Consider the following 24141-nt stretch of genomic DNA (forward strand, 5'->3'; position numbering starts at 1 on the left):
TGCTTGCAGTACCAGACTTTGAGGGAAGCGATCGAGACACAGATCCTAGCTGTAGTGTTTATCTGTTTATGTGCTATTTATATCCAGACCCTTGATATTAAGGGGTAAGTATTTAGACCCAAGACTGGGATGGTTTATACACTTTACTATCAAACAGGCACATACACTCTCACTGACCATATTACATAATAGTATAATAATATATAGAGGCAATGCAATAAGAGATGCTGTTCTCTGATTCGCTGAGAGGCGGAGCTAAACATGAATACATTAAATACTACATCCCTGCCTTCTTTTAGATTTGTCCTGAAATTTTATGTCACATGTAAACATAAACTGATTAAGTAATTGAAACAATAAGACTGGTATATTTAACACATTAAACACGTGTTTTAGTTTGAAATTGGATGACTGCATTAATTAAATTCTTATTTACGAACATTGTTTGATATGCTCACTTTTCCCCTTCAACAAAATTATAATGTCATACAAATTAGCAACTTGAGATAAAATCCACTTTTGATAATATTAGAATGTCAGTTTCAATTCATTTCACAGGTTGTCCGTTAGATTAGAGTTATGATCCCACGCTGTAAAATCAAGTAATGTTTATCTTGCGTCGTTGATGTCCTGAGAATCACTGATAAAACCTTACAAATACATAATGCGAAAACATTAAACTATCAGCAACATGAATAATATGGCATGTACAAATTCTTTGCATGATTCAACAGAATAATGTCGCTGTTTTAAAATGCTTGAGAAAAAAAGAATGAACGGAAACAAAATGCCATAGTTTGTTCCCGCATAATGCTTACACTAAATAATTGTGATGATTTTCAAACGCGTATTATTATGACGCGTATCACTTTATGAAATGTCACACTATATTTCCATTGAATTAATATATCCAGCATTCCAGTGAATTTTCATAAGAAACATAGCCTATAATTATGAAACTAAATGATTTTATGATTCAAAAGAAAAAAACCTTATATATGTAATAACATGAAGTTTCACACCAATCATTTAAACACACTTGTTCAACATAATCCATGCTCAATGAAAATAAACACATGTTCTTGTACATTCATTCATATCGTTTTCATTCTTAAACTCTGTCATATGTCAAAAGATACTTTTGTACGTCGTGGACGTTGCGATCGTCGTAAACCAGTATACGTCGGTGACGACTCCTCCTTATTAACATCCTTGATTTGTCCATGAAACTCTTTAAATTTTGATATGTCTCGTGTAATTAACATTCCATTCAAGTTAATTGTTATTGCCGAACCTTTCCTTTTAACAACTTCCCCGGGGATCGGATGATACGGTGTTTCATTTTTCGTGTAGTTTTCACGTCGCAGAAGTACTTTGTCTCCAATTTTCACATCACGGTGCTGAGCATGTCGTGTTTTGTCAGCATACTTTTTGTTTTTCATTTTAACAGACTTATCTCGTTGTCTGATATTTTTGTCTTTGACTTTCGCAGTGAATTTTGGTAATTTTGTGTTTAGTTTACGTCCAAACATTATCTCAGCTGGAGACAGCTGTGTTGTACTGTGAAGTGCGTTTCTATAGTTCAGCAAGAAACTTGTTATTTCATCTTTTACACTATTTCCAGAAATTGCGGCAGATTTGATTGCTTTTGAGAACGGTTTCATGAAAGCTTCTACTATAGGATTACCCACCGGGTGCAGCGGAGTTATTTTCCTATGCTTGAATCCTGCATGCTCTGCATACTCTTTGAATGCATGGCTTTGGAACGGAGGACCGTTGTCACTTCGAAGCACTTGGCAATACCCGAACATCGCGAAAACTGACTCTAATTTGTTAATGACTGTGTTCGCCGTAAGACTTGTCAGTTTCTCAACAATAGGATATCTCGAATAATCGCAAATGATTACCATGTAATAAATTCCTGCTGAAAATGGTCCACAAAAATCAACAGAAACTTCCGAAAACACAGGATTTGGTAATTCCGAGATTTTGATAGGATCTTGCACTGTTTGTTTTGTTGTTGTTTGGCATGATACGCATTCCCTGATTTCTTGATCAACTAGTCTGTCCATGTATGGAAACCAGCAAGTTTCACGTAATAAAGCCTTTGTTTTCACACGACCGATATGTCCTTGATGTGCTAATTCACACACTTGTCGCTGAAATTTTGTTGGCACGCACAGTCTTGTACCACGTAGCAGTACTTGTCCGTTTTCTGTGTCAAGCACAGCCAGTTCTTTAGATACCATTTCGTAGCACTTAAACGAATCATCAACTGCACACTTTCGTAATTTCTAATCATTTGATTTCATTGCTTTTATCGTACACTGTAAAACACAGTCGTTCTGCGTTGCACGTGCAATATCCGCTAATGTCACAGTATTAGGAAGCGCATTGTTTACTATGAAATTCACATAATCCTCGGCGATGCTATAGACTGATTCTCGTTTGATTGGGTGTCTGGATAAATAGTCGCTTATCTGTGACGGACCCGGTACCCAGACAACTTCGAAATTGTAAGTCATAAGTTTTAATCTCCATCGTTCGAGACGTGCAGATTGAATGTCGTTGGTACTGTTTAGAATTTCAAGAATTGGGCGGTGATCTGTTTTCAAGATAAACTTTTTCTCAAACAGGTAAAGATGGAAATAAGTGATACTGTGCACGGCTGCTATTAAATGTTTCGATTTCTACTTGCGAAAAGCGTTGCTCTACTTCAGTTAAAGATCTACTAATGTATGCCACTACTTTGCCCTCTTGTGTTAATATCCCTGACACGCCTACTGGGGATCCATCAACCCAGAGTTCTGTTTTTTTGGGGTCAAAGTATGCGAGTACTTTATCACTTTGCAACACAGACTTCAGATGAATGAATGCTCATTCGTGTGAGTCATTCCATTGAAATTTCACGCCATGCTGCGTTAATTTACGCAGAGGTTCTGTTAGCGTAGAGTAATTGTCTATGAATCGGGACAGGTAATTTGTAACTCCGAGAAAACTTTTGACCTCAGATGCACTTTTAGGTCATTCTGTTTTCTTTAAAGCTTCCACTTTTTTCGGATCTGGCGAGATTCCCTGGTCTGAAAATACGTATCCATAGACCGCAATTTTTGATTGTCCGAATTCGCACCTGTTTTTATTTAAAGTTATATTTTTCTCTGTCAAACGTTGAAATAATGCTTCTAGATTTCTGTCATGTTCCTCTCGCGTTTTACTACGGAAGATTATGTCATCACTGATATTCATGACACCTTTTAATCCACTAAGAGCTTGGCGTATTTCGTTTTGAAATATTTCCGGAGCTGCGTTAACACCGAAATTCAGACATTTATAACGACGTAGACCAACATGAGTCGCGAATGTTGTCATATTGCGTGATTCTTGTGACAACGGTATCTGGTGAAAACCTTTTAACAGATCTACGCGACTGAAAACGGTTGAGCCGTTGAGAGCCATCAGAATGTCGTCAATCGTTGGTGTCACGTGACGTTCACGTTTGATAGCCTTGATTGCGTGTCTCATATCGACACATATTCGGATAATTTTTTCAGGAGCGTGAGGCTTGCTAGTGATTACCAGGTTTGATACCCAAGGAGTCGGACCGTCGACCTTTTCTATAACGTCAAGGTCTTCAAGGCGTTGGAGCTCTTTCTCGACCTTTTCTCTGACGTGAAACGGTACACGCCTTGGCGGCTGTGTTGACGGAACAACTGATTCGTCGACGTGGAATTTAACTTCAACATCTTTAAGTTTTCCTAGTCCATTGAACAACTGATTATATTTTTCACACAGTTCCTTATAGTCACTGTTTCTCATACTGTTTATCACAGGTACGATTCCCAACTCTACAGCTGTTTCATAACTGATAATGTTTTCTGAATTTCCTTTGATACTTTGAAAATCAGCAAGCACAAATTTACTGTTAGATTCCACTGTTAATTTATATTTGCCTTCAACATGAATGGGCTGCTTTTGTCCGAAAGGGTAGTCTTTTATTTCCGATTTTTCAAGTTTTGGCGTTGGTGACATTTTATCAATCACTAACTGGCTAATAATGTTAATTGAACTTCCCGTATCGATCAAAACTTTCGTGTCAATGCCACAGGCACCAGTATCGGACCTGGGACAAAAATATGTTTGTTTTCATCCTAAATGAGTTAAAAATGAAAAATATGTAGGGAAATATGAGCCCCCTTCAAAATATACATATGTCTACTGAAGGCCAGAATCTCGAGAATCGAGCCTGCGAGCAATGGGTTCACTTCCCGGGCCGTTGTGAAATAAATTCTCTAGACAATTAAACAAACTACCTGTCACCATTTCACGTGTACATTTAGCAACAAAATGAGACCGACCCCAAGTCTGTAGCCCTACCCATTCATGAAATATCTATCAGAAAACGAGTGCCTTTCTGCTGAAAGTTCCAGGTAGACAGAAATGTGGCACAACGAAACGGTACGAAATCACGGACTAAAATATGTTTGTCAGCCAAGCAATGGTCAAATTCAATGAAAAATACTAAATAGTATAAATAAATACATAAACTAGGGCCACTCACAATCGTCAGTAGCATCTCAAACACGCGATATTGGCGTTTCAATTTTTTCCACGGTCTTTCAATTGAATGCTACGCCATTGAACAGAATTCGTAAGGTATTTTTAAACGCAATTTCTGATTGGCCAATAGCGACACACCTTCGACAGAACCGCATCGTTTCGCACAAAGTTACTCTGATATTATCGTATCGGTTTCAATGGCGGATAATACAATTGAAAGACCGACGGAAAAATAAAAAAGTAAATATCGCGTGTAGCAGATGATACTGACGGTGGTGAGTGGCCATAATTTGCATATTTAGTAATACTTGTTATTAATGTCAAATGAATTTGACCCTTGCTAGGCTGACAAACATCTTTTAGTCCGTGATTTCGTACCGCTCCGTTGTGCCACATTTCTATCTACCTGGAACTTTCAACAGATAGGCACTCGTTTTCTGATAGATATTTCATGAACGGGAAGGGCTAGAGACTTGGGGTCGGTCTCATTTTGTAGCTAAATGTACACGTGAAATATTGATAGGTAGTTTGTTTAATTGTCTAGAGAATTTATTTCACAAAGGTCCGGGAAGTGAACCCATTGCTCGCAGGCTCGATTCTTGAGATTCTGGCCTTCAGTAGACATATGTATATTTTGAAGGGGGCTCATATTTCCCTACATATTTTTCATTTTTAACTCATTTAGGATGAAAACAAACATATTTTTGTCCCAGGTCCGATACTGGTGCTTGTGGTCAATGCCACTGATTTTAACATTTATTCGCGGCACATTCTTTGATTTAACAGATCTGATTTCTTCACGCATTCCGTATGTAACTTCCGAGTCAGAGCTTTCAAAATTGTCAGAATTTTCGCTATCATTCTCTTCTATTTCATGTAATTGTCGTGATCTTCTGCTGTTTTGTTGAATTCGTTTGTAACAGACTGATAACAGGTGATTCTTTTTATGACAGTAATTACATGTACGGCCATAGGCGGGGCACTGTCCTTGGTGCGGGTATTTTCCACCACAGTTTCTACAAGTGTTCGGATTTTGAAACTGACGTCGTTGTTTAGGTCGCGGGTGACGTTGTTGTTGACGTGCAGGCACACGCATTGGTTGTTGTTGTTGTTTTTGTTGACTTTGTTTCGTCTTAATCCTTTGAATACCATCTTGATGCGTACTTTTTTCCATTTCTGATGCATGTTTTCTAGCTATTTCCATAGATCTTCCGAGAATTAAAATATCTTGCAATGATCTTTCTTCTTCCAGGCATTTTGTTCTGAGGGTTTTAGAGGTGCATCCTTGAATGATCTGACTTTTTATTTCGTCGTCCTTATTTGAAAATTCACAAAGTTCTGATTTTTGACGGAGACGCGTACAAAACTGATCAATTGATTCATCCGATGTTTGTTTGATATTTCTAAATTCAAAACGTTCGAATTCTCTGTTCTTTTTGGGTTCAAAATATGCTTTAAGTTTCGTTTTTGTGTCTGTGTAATTGTCCTCACTGGCACTCAAAGTTAATGTTTCATAAATGTCATATACGTCATCGCCGGCATAATGGAGTAACAAAGCTTTTTTTCTTTTATTTGTATCAATTTTCATTCCGACAAATATATTTTCGAGTTTTGCAACGTATTTGTTCCATCTGGCACCAACGGAGTGTTCATGTACGTCAAATTTTGGAAACGTTGGTATTCCAGCCATTTTCCGTTTTATTGAATATGCTAATCCGACTTTTGTACACATTTCCGTAGCTATATTTTACTGAAATTATCCTCGTCGCCATGATGTAGTGTTTATCTATGTGTTATTCATATCCAGACCCTTGATATTAAGGGATAAGTATTTAGACCCATGACTGGGATGGTTTATACACTTTACTATCAAACAGGCACATACACTCTCACTGACCATATTACAGAATAGTATAATAATATATAGAGGCAATGCAATAAGAGATGCTGTTCTCTGATTCGCTGAGAGGCGGAGCTAAACATGAATACATTAAATACTACACTAGCATGAACTATTGTTGAAGGAAGCGGAACAAGAAGATACCCTCTGACTATTTTTGAATGCCAGGAATAAAGATTGGAAACATACCAGATAACTCCCATAATATTAATTACTCTATGCTTTCATAATTATTTTTTATTAAAATAATGTACTTCAGATACTATTATTTTTACTTCTTTTCACACAGTTTAATAGACAATCGATATATGTATAAGCTATATATTGTCATAATTTTTATCTTAAAATCTGCTATAATTGTTATGGGAAAAAATCTTATTTGAATATACTATGTTTCTACATGTTTTTTTACCGTGTACTTTTATGGGTATGGTCAGTGCATAAGCCACTCAGTTTATTCGCAACAATTTAGTGATAATATAATCAGCCTGTGAGAGCAAAAATCCTGTATGTACATCTGCAGTGTTTATGCATGGTGTGTTAAGACTGGAATAAACATAAATGTGCCAGCAGAAAGCCTGTTTTTGCCACTGCAATGTTTTTGCATCATTGATTTCTTTTGCATTTTTGAGCTTAAGTGGAGAAAGGCTGATTGATGGTGTATGTCTTAAAAAAGTACTCATGAAATGTAATAATTGTAATACCATTCTGTGAAAAATGGCGTTCGGGTAGAACAGTCATCAGTTTCAATTCGTTAAGTGAAAATGTTAAGCGACAGTTAAAATTGCGCTGGAGGTCCCAGAATACAACAGGACGGGATAACTAGCATGGACCCGAATGTCAGTGAACACAGAACCTTCAACGCGGTATAAGATACTTCTCATCTTGACAGAGGCCGAGGGGTTAGAACGAATAACAATCCCTGAAGGATGAAAATATAACAACATTGATTGAACGAAACCGTGTTGTGTGATTTGAAGCGGCGTATCAAAATTTGATGCCATGCAGCCAAACGTGAATCCGTTTAACGAAACACGAGTACGTGCATTGTAAAAGGTTAAAAAGACTATCAGTTCATAATTTTGACCTGTTATAAATATAGATTCTGGATCAGTTTTACATAAAGATATCTTAAAATATGTCCTAAAACCGACCTTGTGGTAAAATACTAACATTTAATTTTAAACGGTTCCTGCGATTTATCTGAATATTAAAAGGGACCTTATTTTCGTGAAACATCTTTCTTCTCAGTTTAAACTTTGTCAGAAGTATGCTTCGTGAAAAGACTCAGTAATAGAAATAATAATGACAAAATTAATATGTTAGTGTTCAGGACTATTTTAAAGATTACTTATGTATTGTTTTATGGCATTCAGTAAGAACATCTACATTTATTGTGTTTCTTTTCCACTTGATCCCTTTTCTAGTAGACATATGATATAATTTTTTTTTTCAATTTGATACATTTTGTTATGTTAATCAGTAAGTTACAGACCTGTATATTCAAAGGTTCGGCAAAAGCTAATTTGTCTAGGGAACTCGCGAGGCTATATTAAATATGTGCTTGATCTGCTGTTAGATAAAGAAGTATTTTCATGGGTTTTTGTCTATTATGAAATAAATAAAATGTCAGAACATTTTAAAACATGGCGAAAATCTTTCGGATTTGATAATTTGGTGAAAGCAATGGATACTCCAAAATGATACTGTTGTGTGTAAGTTAGTTGGTTTACAGGTCTGTAACCAGTATATAAATGAAAGATAAACTTTAAAGAATGTTCTGTTTTGCCAATAAAATGTACAGCTTGCTAGAATTTATTTTATTTGGGCCTGCAGCTTTTTAGAGTGGTTAGTTAAGTGCCTTGGTAAGGATGGCAACGCATGGACTGAATACGAAAAACACCGACTTCTGGACCTGCGGACCTAGGTGTGGCACGCAATAGGTTATCTTGATTAATATAAATAATGTTAAAAAACACGGTGTAAACCCAAAACAACAACAACAACAAAAAAAAAAACAAAAAAAAAAAAAAAAACACGATATCTTGTTACAAAGCAGACCAACGCTAATCGGACTTTGTCCTATAGGTATTGGGCTAGGAATTTCGTGGGACAGGTCATCAAGCTAAGTTGAACATTTCTCTAATATCTAAATCTATAAATTTGACGGCATATGGAATGGAAAAATGGACGGAAAGTGGCGGATGAAGTGGCGTAGTTCATTTCTACGCACCATTCTGTCCTACAAAATAGATGGGAAAATGATTCAATTTCCAAATGTAATCACGAAGAAATCCAGAATTAAACGTTATACAAATACTAAATACTATGTAGCCATATATTACTTTTGTGGACTGATCCATATTATTGTAACAATATTTGGTGTTCAATTTAGAGCTCGTTTGTGAAAATAACTGACAATTTACTGTTTACAATCAAAGGGAGAAAACTGGCTTTTACCTTCTAACACTTTGTTAAGAGTTTTTCTTTTCTTTTTAGTTAATTTAATATTTCACAAAAAGTCGCTCCTGCAATTATAAGATCCGATTATATTTACAGCACTTATCTTCTGTCCTTAAAACCTAAATATTATTAATCTGTTGTATATTCTTAGTGTATTGATATTAAAACAGAAAATAGACCGGTGCTAATTGAATATGTTACTTAAACAGAATTGATCCTCATTAACAACGAGAAATGCTGTAAAAGTCAATAAGATTTAAAATAACGGAACTTTTTAAACTAATGCGTGACGAATGCAGTAGTGGTAGAGAACTTGTCGTTACCCGTCCTGGCTACCGTTCAAAGTACAATCGGATACCTAGAGTTGCTCTAGAAGTGAGAGGAAGTCATGGAACATGACCGGGCAGTGTTTGAACCTAGAATATTTAACTCTTTTGGAAATATCTGTATTCTAGCGACCTCGTTCGATTTCGTAAGACCGGAACATATACCCATACTTTATACAAGGACATATGCAAATATGTCTTTGAAATCTGGAGTAGCTCTAGACGTGGGGTATGATAGAAAAATCTTCAGTATATGCATATATACTATGTTACGTTTAGACCATTGCTCAATTCCGATTATGCTGGTTACCTTCAAGCATTATATGAATGTAGTTAGATGAATTCACTTTACATTGTAGCTATCTAAGAGTAAGTATAATGACGTCAAAGCACTGGAGTTTAGAAATGAAACACCTTTACAAACGTATTCGCACTTTTAACCTTTGACTACGGAATCCTGTTCGTGGTTAGTGTAATGTTGTCCGTCGTGCTAACAGGGCAACACGCGACAATACGAAGTGACATCGCGACAATTCGATACGACACACGAAAGTGCGAAACGACGCTCGACAATGCCACACGACGGACGAAAATATGAGTGGTTAATGTCGCGATACCATACTGTATTGTCTCATGTCAATAGCACGATGTATCGCAATGTCACTTCGCGTTGCAGTGCATCGTATCCTACTGTCTAGGTGTCACCTCGCATTGTCGCGATGTCACATCTCGTGTGTCGTGCTCTGTCTTTTTGTTGACCGCGACACACGATAATGCGACACGACACACGAGTCGACATTGTGACAAGACGCCTGACAATGCGTATTGCATTGTCGTCCGTCTACCGGTTTTGAAAACGTAAGGAAGATGGTTAGCAAAGCAAATGCCGTAGATGCACTTCTCACGCAACCAGATGGAGCATCAATTTCCCAATAAATTTCAGAATGAGTGAAATATTTCGAATACATTTATTGCCAAACTATCTTTTAAATAAAAAGGCGTCCATTACAGTCGTGGGAACTTCATAATGTTATTGTTTCCTTAACTGGTGCTTAAGAATCGTTATGTCGATAATCAGTATGGTTTACGTGTTCAACTTTAAGTACAGATTTAATGATAAAATGACGATGACAGTAAATTAATCTCAAGTCTTAAGAACCCTTTAAAGTTTTCAGTCGTAATACTGTATTGTCGGATGTAAAACATCTACTAAAGTGTGGTATTTTTCTGTTAGAATGTTCCTTTTTTACATGTACGTACATATACATACATGATTCTCTGATGTCTTTTTTTAACACGGCTAAATAAAATCGTTTAAGATACAAAAATTGAACAAAAATATAACAGAACAATTTTACGCGACAGCGCTACCAATTTTATTGCAATCTATTGCTTTATACATGTAGTGATCGGATATATTTGATTACAATACGGCTCAGCATCATCTTAAACAACTAGTACCTTAATCCTATTCTTAAAGTCAATTCAAAAGCAGAAACACTCTACTCAAAGCGTAAACAGAAAAATATCGCTAGTTTTCTCCCTTCTATTGTAAATATCGTACACGCTATATACATGTGAAACATGCACACAACGTTACACTAAATAGCATATATGATTGTAATAACAAAATGTTTAGGGACAGTGTGCTCACCTTTAATTCCAAGATTAAAGTTAGAAACCAAAGGTTTATATAGTATATTTCATTTGTGTCACACATCACGGGAAATTTGATTGAATGTTGCTTAGCACAAATTATTCCATATCTTGACCTGTCGCGAGCAAGACCAAAACCCTTTACTGCAAAGACAGTGGCATATGGTCAAAGATCTACATGGTCTTTTTGGTGTCTTGTCCTTATTCGCATAAAGGTATTTGTCAAAAGTACAGCCATATTTAGGCTATGGGTTGCACACAAAATCTAGGTCCACATCTCTAAGCCCAGTGTAGGTCATACAAATCTATGGATTAAACGTATCTTGTATTGAATGTTCTCTCCACCAAGTTGAAGTGTTACAACAAGGATCCAAACCAAAATGTATGTGGGCAAGGGACGTCGATATTTTTGTTTCAATTTCTTGTTTGAAGCTCAACAAAATGTACCCGTCACATACACTCAAGTAAACTGCTTCATAATAGATAAACCTTATAGCTATTTTTTTAGTTTTAAGTCTGTATTTTATTTTGCAACATACTAATATCTCGTCGTATAAACTTTCTTACAACTGGTGATTTTGAATTTTCATCACATGAGCTATACATTCGTAACAACCTTACAGATATGATTTTAAACTACCCAAGAAACTTTCATACTTTCCTTTCCCGAATCTTTAAAATTACGACCTATCAAGTATAATGCCACCGTGTCCAAAACTGGTGCTTCGGAATCGTTATGACGTCGATGTCATTCCAAGAAGGAATATGGTCACTTACCTTAATTTCAGATAAACCCTGGTTGATTAAGTGTAAATGTAAACGGATTGCAGTTTTAAGAAACCCATTACGTCCTATACTATCAGGTGTAAGAAATAAAAAAGTGGTGTATATTTGTGAGAATTTTCCTTCTTTTGCATATATGTACATGTATAATTCTCTGAAGTCGTTTTTAAACAGTGCTAAATCCCATAAACGTGTCGGGATGAATATTATTCCAGTCACATTCTTGTTACATTTCCTGAACAAATGAGAATTCGTAAACAGGAAAACAGAAAAACGATCCGTGACACGACTACTTATTCAGATCTTTCGACCTGATTAGCAAACAAGAAATATCTTTAAAAATGATGGTCGGCGAATTGTAATAAGGAAAGAAGTTTATGAATTTTTCATCTAACATTCATTTCAAATTGCAAAACTAAACACCGCACTTTAACAGTTTAAATGGTTCTCTTTTAATTTTTCGCAAAGGTTTCGTAGGGCTGCAATTTTGTTTCGTTTTTCCTTAGACGAATAATTACAGCAGTAGTTTGATGAAGATTCATGAAGCGGTTCATGAGAAGAGGTCATAAAACGTGTTTATATTTTTAGCTAAATTGGTCCCTATCCCCATTTGTAACAAAATAGCAGGAGACCTTACGATATTGTTACACATCGAGTTTGATAAAAATCCATTACATTTTAGTGGTTAATGCGAAGAAAAGCATATCTACTTTTAGCTATAGTGGTCCCTAATAGGGCCCAAGTTCCTATATAAATAAATTTGGAAGAGGACCTTATAATGATGCTCCAGACCAAGTATGACAAAGATCCACCAAGCTGTTCATGAGACGCTGTATAAAGGCATTTCTAGTTTTAGCTCTAGCAGCCCCGAAAAGGGGTTAAATGTCCCAGCTGAACAAAGTTGGCTGCGGGCCTAATAAAGATGCTACAAATCAAGTTTGATTAGAATACATGAGAAAAAATCAATTAAAGGATTTTTTATTTATTATTCTTATTTATTTCTAAAATAGACCAACTGATCCCGCTTTAACAAATGCATATTCGCTATTCATGAATCTTTGCACAATGACGTCACACCTATAAAAATGTGAAGGTCAAGCTAAACATACAATTGTAATTATTTCAATATTTCTGTTTCATAAGCAAAGTTTGACCGTAATCATATCACATAGATAAACTGTATGCAGTGTACCTTCATTTTAGTGTAATGAGATTCAGTCATTATATAACATATATATAATAAAACAGATTTCAACTGAGTTCAATATTTGCATACCATACTAAAGAAAAATATTCATATATAATACATCAGTTAAATAATTTATAACAAATACTGCCAATTTCAGAAAAGCTCGCTGAATGGGCGTTTACATCAAACGCATGTAGTAAATGACGTAGCTGTCACTCTAGTTATCCGTGAGAGGATCACGCGTGTAGTTTGCTCCGCCCAAAAGTGTATTTCTATCGATCGCAGTGGTTTAAAATGTACAAAAAACGATGTAAAGAGTTAGGTACAAAAGTAAAAGATTGCGGGAATTTATTTCAAGATAATCCTGCATAAAGCGTACATACTTGTGCATGACACGTCCGCAGCATATACACATAAAATTATTTAGATTAAAGATTTGAACTGTCTGAGGATTGACACTCATGTACTCTAAACGAAATACATATCGTATTGTGTATTATACTTTAACAATATTTCTTTACAATTATACCTGTAGCAGTGTCACTATATCGTTAAAAAACAAAGTTTTGTGTAAAAAGTTTTCAGTCCGTTAAAAACTAGATCTATGTGTCTTTCAATCTAATCATGTGTCAACATTTTCAATGTTCATTCCAAATGTATTACATAACGACAAGCACAGTTCAAGTATCGAAATTGTAGAATGACAACTCTCCTTATATAGTCCAACATCAACAATTCATCATTTGTTTTCCTAGTTCTTGTAAACGATCACTTCAATCATTTGTAAATTTAATGACTATTAATAAACTTTGATAATGTAGCAGTTGACATCTTTACAATCGACACCGTTTACTTTCAAATACAGGTTGCAATATAGCCCCAAGGTAATTTTATGACTGATATCTTTCAACACCCCTGGGCTTATCAAGGATACATACAATACTCCAACTCCACTCATTGAGTACACTCAAATAAATTGACTAACGGTCACGTCTTTACTCAAAAGATTCCATTTGTATTCATAAAGGTGAGTGACAGTCGAGCCAACTCTCAAGAGTGAGTGACTGTTGAGGGAGGTCCTGTGGACCCTTGAGTGTTTCTCAAGGTCTCATAATGTTAGTTTAGATGATAAATTTTCAATATCTAATTAATTTGAACGTAAGATAACGGTGTCATGTTAAAGCGGAAGTTCATATTTGTGCAAGGTATTTTGGAAAAATATAATATGTTCTTTTTTAATACATGTTGTTGAGAACGATGAAAACACAAAAAGGCCCAGCAAATCAAAAGACTGTTTGAATATACAATTACGAAACCTAGCCTAACGGGCTCATCAGTCACTCCCAGAAACACACCACGTAGTAATAAATATTTACATTTCACAAGCTTAGATATCCGATAATTTATATTGAAATATATACAATCCGTCAAATTAAATGTCATGAAGAACCTATCATTATTAAATCTCATTGTTTAAATGACAACGGAAACATTTATTTATACAAAAAAATATGAGCCGCGACATGAGAAAACCAACATAGTGCGTCTGTAGTCTGGTCAGGATCTATGCTGTTCGCTTTCAACGCCAATTGCAATTAGAGTAACTATTAGCGAACAGTAAGAATCATGAGCAGAGTGCACCGATGCGCAGGTTGATCTGGATTCATGCTGGTCGCAAACGCACTATTTTGGTTTTTTTCATGGTGCGGCTCAATTATGTTTTAACAAATACGTATTTCCTTTCCTACATGGTAAAACGCTACATATGATGAGATGTAATCCGATTGTCGGTAAAATACAATGTGATGAGGTCACTACTAGTATAATTATGCGTCTATCTAGGTCTGGTGTCTAAATGCTACATGTATTTCGATTTTTCAAAGTTCGACGCCCAGAATTGTCGAAGTTGGACAAGATATGATAGGAAAACTATTGTTATGATTTTAAACTTTCAAAAGCACATGTGACTCTGATTAACTGCATATTGTCAAATGGTACGGTCGTTAAATTCTAGTATTTGTGGCAGGCAATTTAACGGTGAATAAAGTCTATGCAAGATCGCCTTTTACAATTCAAATTCTACTATCTCAGTTTTAAATGAAATTAAAGATAAAATACTTTTACCGATATTTTCTCTCAAACGAGTCCACTTTTGAGACACATAAGTTCTGTATATATACGCGTGATGTGTAAAATATTAAAACAAAGGATTGTCATCGATTGAAATTTTGTTGGAAAAGTCTTCCATATCAAAAATTATACATTTTTCATAGAAATCCGTCAAATTATTACTGCATACAGAAACCATGTAGTATGTGATGTCATGAACATTTTAGTCAAACGGAAAAAATAGATGTAAAAATAAGCTGTTAGTCTAACTCATCGCCCTAAGTCAATGCTGACTTCTACTTTATTGCAATAATGTGCCCGTGTGATTTCTAAACTAGGAATTGTAGTATCCATCCATCATGTGACTATCCCCGTAGTCAAGTGGTTAGTCGCTAACTTGAAATCACTGTAATCTCTGATTTGGTCAATTGGGTGGGTGGGGAGGGCACGGGTTCGAGCCTTGCTACCGATCACATCTTTTTATCTGAGAAATTTGGACGTTTCTTGCAGAGGTTCTTCCCATGTACCACGGCTATATTTCAGTTAATTCGAGCCAATATTTGGTAGAATCTCAAACCGTGAGGCTCACAGAACTGTTTATTGCCTTTATAGCTTGAGTACCGTATTTAAACAGGGAGTTTATGTTTAAATTAAATATTTTACTTTTTTGACATGAAAAGTGATGCCAATCGGGCTATGATTTACTACTGTAAACTTAGATCTCTGACCAAGTGGTAAAAACATGTGTGTAATTTTACATGTATAAACTTTATGCGCTGACTTAATTTGCATTTTGTAGTGAGGCTATAATGGATTAATGATTTTTATCATCGCTCACAGAAAAATTAAGTACTTTTAGATAATGCGACACTAATCGGGACAGTTTTACGTAATTGCAATCAGTCACAGATTGTAAAAAAATGTTTGATTTGAAACTGATTTTGAGATACGACTTAAACTGTAATATCATCAAGTTTTAAAACCATAAATACATTGTATGACTGGCAATTTATGTGTTGTTAAGACAAATTAATGGGAAAAACCCACATAACTTGACTCGCGACTTGGGCGGAGTTAATGTAAATGACGGTTACAAAATTAGCCACTCACGATAAGAAAACCGATATCAGTCAGTGACTACAAGTGTATGATGCAAACACTGAAACGACGAGCTATTCTGAAATTGGCAGTATATCAAAGCAAACAAGTACTCATTTTAATATGTAATCTGAATGAGTCACAAAAGCAAGAAACCTTTTCATATACAGACGACAACTGTAACAAGGAAAATCTTTTAAAAAGCACTTCTCTACATAAAAGACTCTTATCACACCCTTATTCATGTGATACGCAGACCGTATTCAGCTCTTTCTTTAATTTGATATATGTTGGTATTTGAACAGGTTTTCATCATAATTATTAAACTTACTTATCATTTTGAGATATATCAATATTCTTGCTAAATATACTGAGCCAAAGTTAGCTTTAAAACTGTGAACAGCGTCGTTTAGGATAAACGCTTTGTCTACATTTCACTCAGCGTAGCGCAATCAACAGAGTGAAAGAAATTGACACACTCGTCCAATCAGGCAGAGTGTTGCATAAATCTTCCATTTTGATAAATTATCTATAATGCGTTATCAAGTAGTTTGATTTGCAAACTGAAGTCACGTGGCATAGGTAACGAAAACGAATTTAGACGGCGTCGCCGAAAAACACAAAACTTCGCTTTCCGTTTCTTGAATACTATGGAAACACAGTGATGTCGTCTCATTTAAAAGACAGGAATAATGTTTGAAAAGAGGAACAGCCAGTGGGAGAAGAATGTTAATTACTCGTATAAGATAAAAAATGAACGAAGGTGCAAGACAGCATAGGGATCAAATGAACAAAGCTACCAACGTCTCATTTTCCTTTTTATTCCAATTTCTTGCATTCAGTTCGGTAATTGTTTTCATATCTGAAATTATTAAAATATACATGTACTTTAGTTTTCAATTACTTATTTTTAAATTTGATTACGCCAAAACCTGTTTTTTACTTACTAATACAAAAAAATGTCATTTTAGCAGTTAGTTTTTGTACTGGAGAACATGTACTTTGCTCCAGTCACCGACCCAGACCACATCATTTTTGTCTATAGCCACGGCAGTTGATTTATGCATAGCATACGTTGACGGTATAGGTACTCCTTTGCAATCTAGAATATACAACGTGTCGTCTTTGCATGCTGACATATATATCAAACCGTGGACATCACAGGCCACCCCGTCAGCTGTACTGGCTGCTCGATAACGATACTTTAATTCACCATGTTCACCAAAGATATAATAGAGAGCATAGATCCCAGTTTTCAAACCATATTACATAGGTAATTCTTTGAAACAGACGCATCTCTGAAGCAGGCCACAGGCACGTCGTTTCCACAGGCTATAACGTGTTTCCCGTCTCTTGATATAGTTATTCCCCGCAGATACAGGTCAGCCCTTGCAAATATCGAAAGTTTGTTATTCTTATTCAGCTTTCGGATAACTTTACCATTCAACTCAGTTAGAAATAAAACGTCTGAGATTTCGTCTACCATATCGTCGACCGACATCAAAATCCAACGTCTCGCTTTGAAGAAGATTTCCATCGTAATCAAATTGTTGGATCCTGTTTTTGAAGCCATTACAAACCCACACTGTTTCATCAGACATCGGAGCCAAAGCTGTTGTACTCTTATACTGTTGATCACTGTTGGACGCAGCTTGTACCTTTGTAAATTTACAAAAGGAGAGAGAATGAATTGCATGATTTTAAATCAATAAAATATATGGAAAGAGTCTTTGGACACATAAAAGTAGACTCGATTTGATTGAGACTATTCATGAGAAGTAAAGAAATGTTTAACACCTCTCACACCCCTAGCATAGAATTCTATTACAGCAAAATCATTGAACCTTATTAGTTAAATTTATATTTGTTATGGGTTGTGTCTAAGAAATCGAATAACTTACATTCATATTATCATAACGAAGGGAAATTATTTTATTCGCATGAAGATTACAAAGTCCGGCACTACTTTGGCACTTTCATTTATGCCAACTTATTCTAAACCTTTGTGCTGTTACTGGTATAAAAGAAAAGACTATTATTATAGAAATAAGAATAATGTCAATTATTTAATTTTTCTTAATACCTCTAGTTCAACAGAAGGAGTCCATCGACGACTGTTTGTAGTTTGCCAAACATCTGTTTAGAATTTGAGCTCTTTAGGTTCGTTGGTTGGAACACAAACTTCTTCCGCCACAATCTATCCGATGGTGGCGCAATATCTGCATCTACATATAGAAACATAGCTGAAGTTGGAAGCTAGGAAAAACTAGAAAGGTTGTAATGATTTTATCACGAGTTTCCTTTCTAATATATTCATATAAAAATATTTACATAATGATTTATCAAACTTTTCCAACACTTACTGAAGCATGTTAACGTAAGATTGATGTATCACTTTGATATTATTGACATTCTTCGAAAAAAAAGGAAACCCTTTACGAATTGTAAAAAGGAATACCTGTATAACCAAAGGAAATACATACATGCTATAGCAAACAAATAACTACTATAAAAACAAAGAATTTAGAATCTGTCTAACCTTTAATAGACTGTGTCATCTGCGGAGCCTTTTCTACAAGATCTATACTATTTTCCGACTCCAACAACGATGTACCTTTCTCAACCAGCGTTTGAAGTGTTTTCACCTTTTCTTTAACTACATCTCTACACTCTTCTAGTTTTCCTCGACTTTGAGTATTCTGAACCCTGATTGTTTTAATCACTGATTTTGCCCATTCATCTATCATTCTTTTGGCCTCATTAGCGTGATTTTCAATCTGTGATACCGCATCTCTTGATTCTTGATCAATCTCTAGCCGCTTTGAATTTATTTCGGCGCATTCACAATGAAGTGTGCGTATTTATTTCCATTTGACAGTTTTAATGCTTGAGATAGATGATGCTTTCTCTCTTCGTATACTTCTTCTAACGCTAACGTTTCATGACCTTCATGACCGGGAATTTAACAGTCTGTACAGATACATTTATCACATGGTTTGCAATGAAATCTTAATTCTTCGTCTTCATGTTCGCTGCAGCGTAAACCAAATCCCGTAGGGAGTAGAGACGGTAGTGAGATGGAATCTAAGGAGTCGTCATCTAGACTACTAGGCATTATCAGTGGTACTGCATTATCTCCGCTTAGATCAGTTACATATGTGTTGCTAAAGCTTCCATCTATTCTCATCCTCTTCACAAATTCTCTGTTACATTTCTCACAGAAGAATTCTTTGCAAGACCCGCATCGATATTGTGCCAGTCTGGCTTCCTTACAGTTATTACAAACATTCAATTCTGATTTGTTCGAAAATCTTTTACTGTCCGGTCTTAGTTTGGCTAATGGGAGCAAACTTCCACTTTGACATAATGGACAGTCACAACCTGTTCCTCGTTTGAAGGTCAATATATGATTTTCAAGACACGGAGCACAATAATGATCGAAACACGGCGTGTTTCCCGGAAATCGGAAACCGTCAGCACACACTTTACATTTCAGTGCGTTTGGTCGTTTCAATGAACTGGATGGTCTTGCAATAGTTGAAACGCTTGGTGGACGTCGAAATGGAGGGTCGACATTTGGTGGTCTTGGCCTTAAAGTGCTTGTGCTTGGCGGCCGTCTTGGTCTTTTAGTAGAACTTGGAGGTCTTCCGTATATGGCTGCACTTGGTGGCCTTGAAATAAGTATAGAACTTGGTGGACGTGAAAATAGCACATAACCTGGTCTGTTGTGTTGAACAGAATGTGGTCTTGTCGCCTTTAGATTTTCATCTTCAGATAATTCCAAAAGTGTGTTAAGAAACGTGTCGTTCATTTTAGACAGAACATGCAATCCTGTTTCTAAATTAGATATATCTTTTTGTTTATTACCGGTGCGTTTGTGTGTTGCCATTTAAAATGTTGATGAATCATTTAAGGTCGATACACACCTTAGGAGCGGAATGCAGAAGTTTGACGGAAAATAATGAAATTTAGCACAGTTTTAGATCAGTCTCTATATTTTCAGGATATATATATCATTTTTCGTTTTGACGCTTATGCGTTCACGTTAAAAGCGCCACCTGGTGGCACCCAATTTTTCACGTCAATTGCTCGTTTTTCTGTTATAATTTCACTAAAAGTTTGGCAATTTCATTTTTTCCCCCGATTTCGCATTGAGTTGACCGTTCCAGTGTACGTGACAAAATCTAAATGTATTTAGTGCATTACAAGACCGCCGTTTTTATTAAAACAAATGGGCACACGCCGAAATTGTTATAATTTTTTTACGTGCAAATTTATGCATTTTGTCCTATATCTTTTTTTCTGTGCGGTCAAAGTTTTTCATTTTTCGAAACTGTCTGCTGCAGAATCCACACTTTAATATTATCAAATAAAAAAGGCATGTGTTCTCGTTGGATGTTTCGCTAAAAAACTTTAAAAAGTCGTAGTTGAATGCCGAAAAGCGCGACGTTTTATACTGCAGAAACCATGACGTTACCGTGTTTAATATATTCCGTCAATACAGTGTAACAAAATACTGCACCTTTCCTACATTACTGTAATATTCTAATAATAATACTCTAACTGACCGAAAAAATATTTCTGAAATTGTTAAACTATATTTTACATTCTCTCCAGTAAGACATTATTACTATACGTGCAAAATACCAATGCAAACACAATTTGAATTATAACGCTCTGTATATCACACGTACAAATCGAATATTTTCTAATAATTTAAAAGTGTTTTCATAAATATTTCTGTCATTTCTTAAGATTCCAAAATTCCAGATCGAATCACAACTTGCTGGAATTCAAAGTCGACCTTGTGTTTAACATTATTTACTTGAAATAGTTTTAAGTTTGATTTTAAGGATTAAATGTTTGAAATGTACATGTCTAAATGGTTATGTATAATGTATATATATAGTTGTGAATATCGATGTTATTATTTATATGCAGATTCTATAATAGTTAACCATTATTTTAACATGTTTAACGAGTGAATTTCTATACTGTTTTATAAATGGATTTAAATGAAATAAACGAATAAATCTCAGAAACTGCAGACATTGTAGATGTTTTAAATAAATAAATTTTAATAAACTTTGTTACAAACGCCGAAAACTTCCAGTTTTTAAACTGTCATGCTATCCGCTTATAAGTATGCACAATGATTATGTCTCATGTCCAAATAGGTGATTGCATAATAATAAATTGAAAGTAAATGTTTATCGCATTTGTCATAATAAATTAATACATGTAGTCATAATGATACAGGGGTTTCACTTTTTAACAGGAAAAAAATCGGCCTAAAGCAACGGAGTAAATAGAAATATATACTGATTTCTTTTTTTCACGTTTATGAATGCCGAAACACAAAGTCCTATATCGACGTATCAGAAATAACACCAGTTCGCCAGAAAGTCTGTATTTCTGGGAAAAAAGGCTGTTGTACATATGAAAAATATATAAAAAATAAGTCGAACAAAACGGTTTTATATAAAACAGCAGTTACCCCGTTTATATTACTTCACTTGCTAAATCTTGTAATGTTTGTAATGTCGTGTCTTTTTAACGGCGGCCAATTCTGTAACGACGTGATATAATGTCCTCAGAAACGTCGCGCTTTTCGGCATTCAACTACGACTTTTTAAAGTTTTTTAGCGAAAAATCCAACGAGAACACATGCCTTTTTTATTTGATAATATTAAAGTGTGGATTCTGCAGCAGACTGTTTCAAAAACTGAAAAACTTTGAACGCACAGAAAAAAAGATATAGGACAAAATGCATAAATTTGCACGTAAAAAAAATATAACAATTTCGGCGTGTGCCCATTTGTGTTAATAAAAACGGCGGTCTTGTAATGCACTAAATACATTTAGATTTTGTCACGTACATTGGAACAGTCAACTCAATGCGAAATCGGTGGAAAAAAATGAAATTGCCAAACTTTTAGTGAAATTATAACAGAAAAACGAGCAATTGACGTGAAAAATTGGGTGCCACCAGGTGGCGCTTTTAACGTGAACGCATAAGCGTCAAAACGAAAAATGATATATATATCCTGAAAATATAGAGATTGATCTAAAACTGTGCCAAATTTCATTATTTTCCGTCAAACTTCTGCATTCCGCTCCTAAGGTGTGTATCGACCTTAAATGTGTGAAAGACCCCGGAAGGCATATAGTATTTACCAGTCTGCCTCATCACTCAATTTTTGTATTCAACTCCACTTACAGTGTCCATCAAAATTAAATAAAACTGTGTATGTCAACATGAAGTGGGCATGTCCATATTGTTTCATTATTTTTGAGTTATGACCCATTTTGGACTTAGCTCTATTATATACATAAGTAACATGTGTACTCAACTCCTCTATGGGCGGCGGTAACCGCCAAAATTAGTAAATATACAGTCCATTCATAAACAAGTCAGTCAGTGCAGTGCATTTCGACGCCGTCTAGTCTAAAACTCCATCCCGTCATATATATTTGCATTCAACGCATTGTATTTTGAAACCATTTAAGGTAGTTCTGCACGTTTGATATACCGGAAGTGATGGCGTAACGTCATTTATCCGGAAAAAGTAGAATAAAGCCTGGATTCGGCGTACGGAAATGAAAACCAGTTTATGAATTAAAGGTAACACGTGAATAAATTTATCAAACTGTAACAGTCTCTATCTTTCTAAAGTTAGAATATGATATTTAAACATCTGGCACGTTAAATAATTCAAAATATTGTCTTTAAATTAGCTTCTAATAGGCGGTTCACTTTAATCATAGCCAAATATCTCAAAAATAAGCACATGGACCTATACATTTTATTTCACTGTATTATAGGCCATATGTTTATCTACTACTATGAGAAGTTTCATTAAAATCTACATTGTAGAAAATTTTCTATTCGCGAAAATGTTATGAAAATTGCTATTTTCCCATAGACTCCTATTATGAAAAATTGCGTGAGGTCCAAATTTTTCAAATCAGTCTAGCAAAAAATCAAGCACACGACCGTATCCTTTTTATTTGCTGAATTTTCTAGGTATATTCTGAAGTTTTGAAAAATCAAAGTTTAATCAAATTCTACATTGTAGAAAAAATTTCGATCCAAATGTGCAGAACTACCTTAATACATAACTTCATTCCATCCATTTAAACATGGAACGATGCATTGAAAAACTTGTTGCGATGCACCGTAATATGAAATCATCCAATAAAACATGATACCATGCAGCTCAATGTGAAGCCGTTTAACACAACACGAGTACGTGCAGTGTAAAATGAAATGATTTTTACAACTTTACGCCGTCTAATGCATATTGAAACTGCTTTATGTAATTAAGATCGGTGTATAAAAACTTGATGCCATGCAGTCCAGTGTGAAGACGTTTAACGCAACATGAGTTCGTGCAGTGTAAAATGAAACGATTCATTAAAGCTTGGCGCCGTCTTATGCATACTGAAACCGTGTTGTGTGATTTGGAACGGCGTATCAAAATTTGATGCCATGCAGCCAAATGTGTAGCCGGTTATAACGAAACACGAGTACGTGCATTGTAAAAGGTTAAAAAGACTATCAGTTCATAATTTTGACCTGTTATAAATATAGATTCTGGATCAGTTTTACATAAAGATATCTTAAAATTTGTCCTAAAACCGACCTTGTGGTAAAATACTAACATTTAATTTTAAACGGTTCCTGCGATTTATCTGAATATTAAAAGGGACCTTATTTTCGTGAAACATCTTTCTTCTCAGTTTAAGCTTTGTCAGAAGTATGCTTCGTGAAAAGACTCAGTAACAGAAATAATAATGACAAAATTAATATGTTAGTGTTCTGGACTATTTTATAGATTATTTATGTATTGTTTTATGCCATTCAGTTAGAACATCTACATTTATTGTGTTTCTTTTCCACTTGATCCCTTTTCTAGTAGACATATGATATAAATATTATTTTTTCAATCTGATACATTTTGTTCTGTTAATCAGTAAGTTACAGACCTGTATATTCAAAGGTTCGACAAAAGCCAATTTGTCTAGGGCAATCGCGAGGCTATAACGTGTGCTTGATC

At 35.2% G+C, this 24141-nt stretch overlaps 1 protein-coding gene across 1 annotated transcript; it reads right to left on the bottom strand.

Moving 5' to 3' along the window:
• Window positions 1–3024: 3024 nt before the first annotated feature.
• On the bottom strand, window positions 3025–6247 carry LOC128554261 (uncharacterized). Its single transcript, XM_053535515.1, has 2 exons — window positions 5280–6247; window positions 3025–4120 (listed from the first exon to the last, which is right to left on the bottom strand). Exons 1-2 carry the CDS (start codon window positions 6245–6247, stop codon window positions 3025–3027), a joined length of 2064 nt encoding a protein of 687 aa, XP_053391490.1.
• Window positions 6248–24141: the final 17894 nt, after the last annotated feature.

The sequence above is a fragment of the Mercenaria mercenaria genome, unplaced genomic scaffold, assembly GCF_021730395.1.
Source record: "Mercenaria mercenaria strain notata unplaced genomic scaffold, MADL_Memer_1 contig_4883, whole genome shotgun sequence".
Classification (NCBI taxonomy): domain Eukaryota; kingdom Metazoa; phylum Mollusca; class Bivalvia; order Venerida; family Veneridae; genus Mercenaria; species Mercenaria mercenaria.